At 55.6% G+C, this 10,949-nt stretch overlaps 1 protein-coding gene across 2 annotated transcripts in view; it reads right to left on the bottom strand.

The window, feature by feature from the left end:
• Positions 1 to 10,949, bottom strand: part of POGK (pogo transposable element derived with KRAB domain) — a 28,398-nt gene that overhangs the window by 2,692 nt on the left and 14,757 nt on the right. The window contains exons 2-5 of one of the 2 annotated variants that reach the window (XM_019647295.1): positions 9,696 to 9,826; positions 4,334 to 4,460; positions 3,547 to 3,645; positions 887 to 2,359 (exon numbers count right to left, since the gene is read on the bottom strand). In XM_019647295.1, the coding sequence (XP_019502840.1) occupies positions 900 to 2,359; positions 3,547 to 3,645; positions 4,334 to 4,460; positions 9,696 to 9,824 (1,815 nt within the window). In that variant the 5' untranslated portion in view covers positions 9,825 to 9,826 and the 3' untranslated portion in view covers positions 887 to 899. The other variant, XM_019647303.1, reaches the window with a different exon arrangement.

The following is a 10,949-nucleotide window of genomic DNA, read 5'->3' as shown; positions in this document are numbered from 1 at the left end:
CTAGAGAAAGGAGAATGAAAAGGTAAAATGAGTTGTTCTGTGTCTCCCCTCCACTGGTGCTACCTGGTAGTCCCCAACGCGCCCCCTCCATCGAAAGCCGTTCCCCTTCTATACTGGGCTCAACAGTCCAGGCCTATCATCCTCAGCCCTCAAACTTAGCTGACTAGTCCTAGATATGCACCCTGTTGTTTAATTATTTTTTTGGTGCAAAGATTGCATTTAAAAATAGCTTCCTTCAGGTATCTGAAATTATTATAACTTCTCATTCCATGTGAAGGTCATTATGGGAATACGGGGATGTTTTAACACACTTGAATTCCTAGGGAAAAGCAAGCACAAGCTATTTTCATTTCCCAGTGGGCTACTGCTGACCACACCGGACCGATCGGAGGCCCAGAGGACACCCTTGGCGCTCTCCCTCCGTCCCGGCCCTCCAGCCAGCAAATGCGAGCACAGTTGCTCCCAGGGGATCAGGCCCACACAATGGCCCCGAGTGGGCAGCCCGATTGATAAGGCAAAGAAAAAGCGGGCTTTTCAGACAAAACTTTTTGTTAACCCAGCATCTGGACTATGCTCCTTCAGGCCCGAGTAATTTCAGCATTACAGATCTCAGATTAAATGTCCCGGCAGCTCACTCCTTGTTCATGTTCCGTATTATGTACAAGTGCTCCTGGGTCCAGGCCACAGAGCAAAATACGAAGTGAGCCAAACAACAACAGTGCCACATGGAGGAGAAAATGCTGGTGGCCTGTTACCTACAGGACTGCAGTGTGGGCCCTGAGGGGCCTCGGAAAGACAGGGAAAGAGTGGCAAGAAACGGTACTCGTGGGACACAGACAAGTCACTCACTCAGCAAGGACACGAGTGTTTCCTCCTGGCGGCTTACCTCGGCTGTCCCTTCAGTTGCTCTCGGTGTCACACTCTTTGGGCGGCTCCCCTCCTCCGGGCAACTCACTCTCAATTTCCCACAGGACGTCGTCTTCGTCTTCCAAGTTGCTGGAGATGTGGCACTTCTTGAACCCTTGGACGATGGATTCACTCGAGATGCTATTCCAGGCGACCATGACCCACTCCAGAAAGAGGCCGAGGGGCGGTTTCTTGGCGTTGCCGGTGGGGCTCAGCGCCAGGTTCCCCGCCAGAAGCCAGTTGGAGTACTGGGCCCGCACGCTGTCATTCAGCGGCTTGTAGACCACCACATCCAGCACCTGCAGCTGCGAGGTCAGGCCCCCGGGGATGATGACCATGTCGGTGTTCATGTTCTCCATGGAGCTCCTCACCGAGCCGGTGGCGTGGCCCCGGAAGCCGTTGAGGATTAGCATGCCTCGCTGCTTGGGCGCCGCGCCCGGCCTGCGTCTCCATACCACTTCCAGCCAGTCCTGCATCAAGTCCTCGGTCATCCAACCATAGCGATGACAGCGGATTTCCATCCCGCTGGGGAACTTCCCGGGGGGGATGTACGTGCCCCTTAAAATGATGTAGGGAGGCAATTTCCTGCCATCGGCCAAGACACCGAGCATTGCTGTGATCTTCAGTTTCTCCCTGCCAGGCGTCTTCACCAAGACGGGCTTTTCACCCTGGTTGTCAACAGTCACCCTTGATGGCACCTCTAAACAAATGGGCGTCTCATCTGCATTTCCCATCTGAGCCACGTGGTAGTCATGCGCCCTGCGCAGCGCCAGGACGCTGCGCTGGTAGGTGACGAGCTTCTCCGTCAGGTCTTCGGGCAGTTGCTGGGGCACCGGCACCTTGTGCCTCAGGGACAGGTCATACCTGCGCATCATTCTCCGACACCAGCCCAAGCTGGCCTTGAACCCCTTCTCCGGAATGTTCATCTCCTGGGCAATCTCGAGGGCTTTCAGCTGCATGGCCTCCCTGGTGATCGGGTCCCCTTTGGCCTGCATGTACCGGACGTACTCCGCCACCCGCTGGTCCACCAGCGCAAAGCGCCCGTTCTTCGGGCCCCGGAAAGCCCGCCGCATGGCGTGGGCGTTCTGCAGCTGCGGTTTCACCTTGCGCCAGTCCCGCACGTTCTTCTCCAGCACTCCGAACTGTTTGGCCGCCTGGCAGTTGTTGGTGCTCTCGGCGTATTCCACCACCATCAACTTGAACCCCGCGTCGTAGCTGCGGCGCATGCCCCGGCTGAACTGGAACTTCGCGGCCAGGACGTCGGCCGCAAGCTTGTACCCCGGGAAGCCCATGGCCATGTAAAAGGGGTAGCCCTCGCTCCACTCGGGCAGCTCGGCGATGTCCTGCGGCAGGCGGAGGCCAAAGCCATCGAGGGGCTGCGGCTGGGGACATGGGGTGGCGGAGTGCATCGGGCCTGCCCAGTCTGGGGGCTTCACGTCAGGCTCCTCATTTTCTGGGAGACAAACAGGCAGGGGCAAAGGTAATGCCAGTAAGTAAAACGGTGTCTGGCTGACTCCCTGACTTTTTTGGTGGAAATGGCAAGAATACCTTAATCTGAGGTTCACTGAAGGCAATTAACTTTAGCCACAAGTACCATTTCCTAAATCCTCACCCATGTGCCAATCCCCACGGATGACCACATGTGAGTCTCACTGTCACTGAGGGTCACTGTTCTTCTTTGCAGATGACGCTACCGAAGTTAAGGGATGCATCAGGGCAGCTGAGCTAGACAGTGGCAGATGTGGGAACAGAGGTACCACGCTGGGGTCATATAGTAATTTGGGGGCTATATTTGGGCCAAAATAATTTTCATGTGGATGAGAAGCCAAATATAACCCATGTTACCATAATATCACAGAATCTGGAATGTGTCATAGGCTGAGTCGCATAGTTAAGCTTCTAAGGCAGAAAAGTGGTGGTTGCACTGGGGTTCCTTGTATGTGTTTGTATATGTGGAAGGTGGTCACAGGAACCAAAGACGACTCACAGAAATGGCCAGATCTCACCCAAACTACGATGCCATCAGTGGCAAGATGCACTGTAATTTTAAGAGGCATTCTCAACTTCAGAGATGTTAAAATGGTGGGGGCAGCATATCTCAGAATCAATGAAATATGACATTTGACATTCTCACCTAGAGAGAAAGTAAACAAGACTGTTCTGGGTGTTGGAAGCGGTCCTCATCCAACGCTACCTTCCTGGCCGTGTTTCCTGATAAAGGACCGTGTGCTACTTAGACCTGTTCACTCAAATGTGAGCTACGCTCGGTGTTGCTGTCTAGCAGGATGAAATGGCCGGTACGAACAACTCTGTTTCATCACACGTGTTTCCTTAGAGGTGTACGGGACACCACTGAGGTGGCCTCATTCACGCAGGATGTGCGCTGGAGCAAACGCCACACAAGCTTCCATTTGCTTCATCTGCACACCACAGCTGGCAGAGGAAGGCATGGAGGCACAGAGAGGCGAGAAAAGTTGCCTGAGGACACACAGTCAAGACTGGGCAGGAGCGCTCTGAACCCCAAAGCCCAGCATCTACCCTGCCTCACGCTCACACGCCCCCCAGAATGAACCTGGAAACTTAAAAGCCTGCTGCATAAAGCCCCCAGGTGACAGACGCTGCCTCGGTTTAATCGTTTACCTGCAAAGGTTCCTCCTGGGAGCTGCCATCCGTCAGAATTCTGAGGCTCCTCCTCCCCTTCCAGCTGAGAGATCATGTCCGGCTTCGGGAACGGGAATTCTGTTCACAGGAAGTAACACAGGTAACTGCTGTGCATACTGTCTCAAAGCACTTCCCAAATAAGTCCTTTAGAAAGCACACTGACCCCACCCCAGTCCTCTCAATATGGAGATTTATGGAAGATGGGGGGTGGGGTTGGGGGGGGGGGCTGGGATACTTAAAGAACAACCACGATGGAAAACAGGCCTGTCCAAGGGAATTTGTGGATCTCTGCTAACGAGGGCCAGTCCCAACAGCAAAAAAGAATGGTGTTCAGCAGGGCAGTGGGGGGTGCAGCCACCAAGCTAACGAACATTCTGACACCTGTACATGTGAACTGGGAAATCCCTCCAAACAGTGTAATTCTGATCATACGGGTATCAGTGCTGGAAGGGCAGCAAGGATTCTCCAGGCGTCTGAGGCTGACAGAGTGACAGTGAGGGCCCCCATGGTGACATTTCTTAGGTTATGACTTTTTTTGTGTTTTTGATGCGAATGCCTGGGGGGGATGAGGGTGGTCCTGAGAATGGCACAACTGCTCAGTGAAAGGTCACAATATTTATATCCCTGCCTAAGTCACACAGGGAAAATTAAGGGGACAGAGGCCAAGTTCAGGAGAGAGGGATGTCAGATACACCAGAGAGGAGAGACATGGAAGCAAGTCTCCGGGCTCAGAGCTTCCAGGAGACAGAGGAACACAAAGCTTTACCCAGGGACAGGACAGTTTCATAATTCATCCTCATGACTTCCCGGTAGAGGGCCTTTTGCTGCTCGGTCAAAACTTCCCACTCCTCATCGGAAAAATATATGGCCACCTCATCAAACAGGGCTGGCACCTGGAACAGAACAGGCGTTTCTCAACGACTAATCGGCACACGCAGACCGACGCACACCTTCATCTCCCGGGGAGGGGCCTTGGCCCGGGGAACGCTCTGTCCACCTGCACACGGACACCAGAGGCACAACGGGACACAGGCACACCCCCCCATGCCCTGAGTGCTTACCAGCCCCTCAGTTCACAGATAAGGGGAGCAGCCCCTCAAGGAAACCGCCCCCCACCCACCAATCGTCAGGTCGGGAGACCCTCGTACAGGCAGGGAGGGCTGACCACCCCTCATCTCACTCCAGAGCTGGACACCAACCACACCCGGGCCCCCACCACAACTGCCCGTGCAGCCCTGCTCTCTCGGTCACAGACCCTCAGCGGGGCTGGGTTTGGTTCGTAAGCTCGATGGGAACACTGCTCTGCCTGGACCTCCATGGTTCCCGGGCACCATTCTCCATCTGGCCCTAGTGTTGGGTTCTGAACCCAAAGTAGCCAGGAGGAGCCAGTGACAGGCCGCCCAAGAGGTCAGATGAGCAGAAGAGAAGGGCCAATGAGAGCCTGGCTGTGTGTAATGAGCTACCAGAGCAAACTCGTTTGCCTGGACCCCAGCAGGAGCCCCAGAACAAGGGCTGCCTTCCCCTGGCCCCACACATCAACCCCAGTGAAAGGGGGCACCGGCAGCTGAAAGCAACCACACTACCCCAACCAACCTCCTCTTGTTTATTCAACTATTTGCTTTTCTTTTTACTATGCTTTTTCTTTGGGTCACTAAAAATCCTACTCCAAAGGTCATGGTATTCAGTGGTAAGAAATCACTGGGCCATTTGTTTCAGGCTGGTTACGTGGTATTACTGCTTTCAAAGCTGTTCCCAAAGCTGAATCGAGGGCCTGGGTGATGGGATGGTTTTCATCAGCTTAGAAAATTCATGGTCTGTAGCCTGCAGCTTCTTCAGGAGTCCGGCCATCAGTCACTCAGACATACTGGCTTTTCCTCCTGGCTCCCGAGGTCCACTCATTCCCTCCCCACCCCCACAGCACCCTGCACGGAGGGAGCGCTTCCTTGGAAAGGCCTGGAACTGCTCCATTTATTTTCCCAGCAACACACATTTTATCAAGAAGGAAACGGGCTCAGAGAGGCCTTGTTTCTGGTCCAAAGTCACACAGTCAATACATGGCCGGCAAGGTTGAGATTTGAACCCGACACCGTCTGACTTCCAGCCTCCAGCCTTTACACACAGCAGAGTGGCCTCCTTGGTGACCAGGCCTCCACTGTCCCCACGTCTGTGCCCAGCTCTGCTCGGCCACTGCAGCTCCCGGAGCCACTGCCCGCACACAGTTCTCCCATGCCTCAGGATCTCCCCATTCCTGGACTGGCCCACCTTGCTTCCAGGACCCAGCTGAGACCTCCAGTTCCCTGGGAAGCCCGCCCAGCCCTGGGCTGTGTGCCCACCTCCAATCTCTGGTGACACTTATTATAATGCATGTTTTTTGGGTCACCTGTCTGCTGCTTCCAGCAGAATACGAGCCCGCTGAGGGCAGAGCGGGCCTCTCGCGCTCTGTTTCCCTCAGCCTAGGACACTTCCTGCAGACAGTCATCACTTAAACATAGTTTTGAATAGAAGATTTAGGCAAATACTCTCTGAATGTCCCTTCTCTCACTCCACTTGGAATAGTTTCAAATGATCATTAAATTTTATCTGTCACAAAACGAAGCCTACACTTTGGAGTAAGAGTGGCCCAAATCCCGAAGTGTGAAATGCCAGGAGGGACCGACTGACGCATCAGCCGAGAGCTTCCCACCAATCTGGAGAGCCAGTCAGCCAGGAATTTTCCACCGCACCCCCTCCCGCTTCCCAGGCTTTCAAACAACCCCCCTCTGGCCTTTTCTCTCCCTAGGAAGTTCCAGATCTAGGCCATATCTATTTATAGTCCCTTTCCCTTTGCTGATAAAGTGGGACGAAGGACTGGCTGTCTTGTCATTTCAGAGGGGTTATCGCTACTGGTAGAAGGTAGCACGCCCGGGCCTGGTAAAAATATCCGGGGCTCTGAAGTCGTGAGAAGGCGGCTGGAGGCGGGGCCTATTCGTCTCCTCGTGTCTGTGACGGACCCACAGAGGATCTTCACACAAGCCCACATTATGCTCCACAGGCACACAGGGCAGCGGCTTAGAAATCCTGCCACAGCAGCCCTCTGTGGGGGCTGAGCGAGGCTGTGGCCAGGCCCTGCCACGCAGGCCTCCCCTCTCCACAGAGGCCTTTTATCTGGCGGAGCACAACAGCAGGCAGCCAGGCCCAGCCCTGGCAAGACTCAGAGGTCAGGCCGCCCGGGGGGACTCCACCCCAGCCAGCCCTCCGCGGCCTCGCAGGTGGGGGGCTTCACCCATCCCCATCTTCCTCCTTCATCTCAGAGCATCAAGGCCTCATCGGGTAGGTGCCCTTCCTCCAGCCCAGCTCTGCCCAGCAAGCTGATCTCCAGCGGAAGTGCCCACAGCGGTCACACACTGCAGGTCTCACTGGGAAAGCTGGTCCCATGCACCGAGAGGACGCCTGCTGTATGCACGCCGGCACTGGGGACGCCTGCTGCATGCACGCCGGCACTAGGGAGGAGGCACTGCCTCTCAGAGGTTTAGATATGTTAGCTTACTGAAAGCTCTAAATAACATAGGGGGACGGGGATCACGGCCCTGCTTTCATGGGCAAGGAAACGGAGCGGCTGAGTAATGTGCCCAGTGTCACCAAGTGAGCAAGTCTGACTCCAAAGCCTGTGCTCTCTCAGGCCACTTGGGCCTCCTCCGCACGGAGGAGCTGCAGGGAGCCGGGGGCTTCCTATGTGTAGAAGAGCCAGCCGCATCCCTCAGAGCCACTAAGGAGAGAGCCAGCTCAAACTCCCGCGGAGCACACCACACCCTCCTGGCTGGCCCACTTCTCACCCCAACTCTGCTGCCGGTTCTGCCCACAGCTCTTCTCTGGGGAGAGGCCCGTGCCTTCCCGGGGTCTGGAGTGCAAGCCCCCACTGCCCTCCCCGTGGCTGCTTCCACTCACTAACGCTCGGTCCAAAATACATGTTCCCTTTTCTCTACTTGAACTTGTACTTGGACTCCAATTCTCCTATGGAACGTTATCCTAATACATTGCACGGTGCTTATGTTTGAAAGGTTTCCATTGATCACGCTAACAATTCTCTACAAAAAACACACACTGAAGAAACAGATTCTTTTCTTCCCCTAGTTTGATGCCCTCTGCAGGGCTTTCCAACCGGGCACTGCTGACATTTTGGACCAGGTAAGGCTTTGTTGTGGGGCTGTTCTGTGCACTTGACGTTCAACAGCATCCTGGGCCTCTACCCAGGACATGCCAGCAGGCTCCCCCACCTCCGACCCCCACCCCGAGGCCTGACCACCCAAGGTGTCTCCAGATGCCAACTGTCCACAGGAGGGGAGGGCGCAGAACTGTCCACTGCTCAGGACCAGGTCCACGCTTGCTTCTCCAGGAAGCCTCCTGACTGGTCCAGCCTGAATGCGACCCCCTTGAGCAGACCTCCCCAACGACACCCCAAATACTGTACTAGAAATTAAGTTTAACTCCGTCTTCCTCATGAGACCAGCACCTCCACAAGGCTGGGGACCTTGTCTCAGTACCACCCACCAAGGCCACCCACTCCAGCCCCCTCCTCCGGCTCCTCCTTTCCTGGTGGAAAATGGTCTTCACTTTGAATTGTACTTTTCTCCCTGTTCCTACACACTCGGATGCCAAAGCCCCGGTCTCCTACTGCCTTGAGATGGTGCTCTGAGCTACCATTGTCTCCTGCCCCTCCCTCCCGATCTGCAGGGATCAGAACCAGGAAGAGGAAAGGTGGGCTGAGGACAGGTGGGCAGAGAACACGGAAGAGATGGGGCAGTGCAGCCTCCATCGCTAGAAAGGCGAGCCGGAGCCTGGTGGTATGTTTTTTATTTTATAGTACCGAGGTATAACGTACACACTGCAAAACATACAACTTAAAGGGTCCAGCTCAGGAGGCTTTTTAAGAACAAATGTCAGTGTACATGGGTCTCCTAGGGGCAAAGCAGAATACCTCCCTGTCCCCCAGTTCCCTCATGTGGAACTGGGAGGGGAACTGGCCTGGATGACCTGGGAGCACCATGATTCTATGAATACACATCTCACTGGGAACAAGGAGTAGTTTGTACTCTGATAATGCTCACAAGCAAAGGAAAACTAAGCAGAGAAAAGAAATGCCAACTTGTTGCTCATTTAAAATGTTGACCACTATAACCAATCGTCACGAAGTCAAGTACCGGGAAAAATTATACCTAAGTATAACGATCTATATCTGTTGCATTGACATTTTTACAAGCTCACCCCAATCCTCTCCCACTGTTCTGTGTGGATGTGTTCCATATTCCTACCACTCCAATCCCCCCTCCAGGCCAGCGGGAAATGCAGCTCTCTTCATGCCAGCTCAGCGCCCAAGCCTTGCTTCAAGTGGTCCCCTTCAACCAGCAGCAGGTGACAAAGACGCTCTCCTTGCCCAGACTCGAGTCAGGCTCCTCTGAGCCCTCTTCCCCACGAAGCCTCCTCTGGGCTCCCGTCCTGTCCCCAGCTTGCTCAGCCCAGTTTTAGCAAGAGTCCTGCTAAGTCGGTTTCGAAAGAACCCCTCCACCCTGGATATCTGATCCCCCTGACCTGCCTTCTGCAATAATCCTGTTTAGTCACGTCAGCCAGAATCCCCCCATCCCTGCTGTCTCCTCTTAGCACTGTTCCATTCACTGACCCCTCCACTCTGCCTCCTGGCTATAAATCCCCACTTGTCCTTACTGCATTCGGTGTGGGGCCCAATCCCTGTCCCCTGCTGGGACAGTCTTGACACCTATCTCAATAGTCCTGAAGAGAGTCCTCCTTACCTTCGTAACAAGTGTCAGGTCATTTTTTTCTTTAACATTTAGTTGGTGTCGACAACGTGCCTGGCATGGAGCAGGGTGTAGGGGATCCAGGGTACAGGAGAGAGACTGGGTGGTGGCCACTCGGACTTCCCATCCTGACGGTGATAAGCTACATGGCTGACGGGGCCGCTCAGGTAACCAGCGCCTCCATTCTTCACAGCCTTTTAAAGCCACAGCACTGTTTTCTCAGGAATGCAAACGCAGGCCTGGGCTGGGCTATGTTTTACTTCCTCTGTGTGCCCAGGAGAAGGCTCACCTCAGGCCTGCTCCCACAGCTGTGTGCGGACCCCACACCTCCTCACTCACCCATCCGCCCTCTGAGATCCGGACTTTCTGCATGTCTGTGGGGCCATCCTCCAGTTCCCGGCACCGAATCTCTTCTTCCTCTTCCTCTACTTTCAGGGTCAAATTGAGAGGGCAGGCTGTGGACTCCATGTCTGCAAGCAAGATTCAGTTCAGAAAAATCAGGCGCTCGTGTGACCTCTTCAAAGCCCCAGACGGAGGCGGCTCAGCCTACACAAACCTCAGTAGCCCCAAGCAACGTCGGGGGTGGAACGAAGGGGGGGGGGGACAGCGCTGGGCCTGGGGAGGGCGGGCTTCAGGAAAAGCACCAGGAAGCTGGAAGGGGATGCATTTCACTACCATAAAGCAAGGCGAGCGGCTGCATGCAGGCAGCATTAGCTGGCTGCCTTCAAATATTTAAAAAGCTGTGGACAAGAGACCAGACTAGTTCTGTTGGCACCCAAGGGCAGAACCGGCTGGTGGGTAAACATTCCAGAAGAGTGCATCCGAAGGCAGAGCTCGCAGTCGCACCGCCAGCGCCACCCAAACATGGACTCAGCAGCAGGAGGGGGCGTTGGCTTCCTAGCAGTGGAGGTGTTTGAACACAGATAGGACACTTGCCCAACTGGGCTGTCCCCACCGGCCAGTTAAGCATCAGAAGTTTGGTGGGCTGAGAATCCCCATCCCCTGGACGTCCAGATTCAAAGGTTCTGTCCCTGAGCCGGTTCAGAAAACAGAGTCATTCTGGAGTCGGTGACACACAGTGAGGGGTAACTGCCCGGGTACCCCACAAGCTGCATTAACCTGGCGCGGCCGGCCTGGGCCCAGCCAGCCGGCACTGCCTCGCTGCCCAGCGCAAATCCCTCTTGTGCGGAGCTTGGCGGCGGGTACAAAGGGCCGCGCTCCGGCCCTCTGGGGGCGGGCAGTCCCTAGGTGCGCGGTGAGGGTGCATCCTGGGGGCCGCATCCTCCCGGGCCGCCAGAGAAAAGCTAGCTCCCGAGTTCAAAGTCGGCTTCTTCCATATTTCCAAAAAGGACGGACGAACGCGGCAGGGAGCAGTCTGGGGCGCGCGGACTAGGCTTCTGACCCACGGAGATGGGGCCCCAACTTGGCCGCGCGGCCTCTCCACCGGCTCCCGGGCAGCGGGTGGGAAATGGAGGGCGAGGTGCCCGCAGCCAGGCCTCCGCCCGCCGCCCGCGTCCCCGGGCCGCTCGGGTCTCTCCAGCCATCTTGTCCCATTTCCCTTCTCCGCGGCCCCCGCGCGGCCCGGCTCGGCCC

The sequence above is a fragment of the Hipposideros armiger genome, unplaced genomic scaffold, assembly GCF_001890085.2.
Source record: "Hipposideros armiger isolate ML-2016 unplaced genomic scaffold, ASM189008v1 scaffold_6, whole genome shotgun sequence".
Lineage (NCBI taxonomy): Eukaryota > Metazoa > Chordata > Mammalia > Chiroptera > Hipposideridae > Hipposideros > Hipposideros armiger.
The sequence above is the reverse complement of the archived record's forward strand: the minus strand, read 5'-3'. Positions and strand labels throughout refer to the sequence as shown.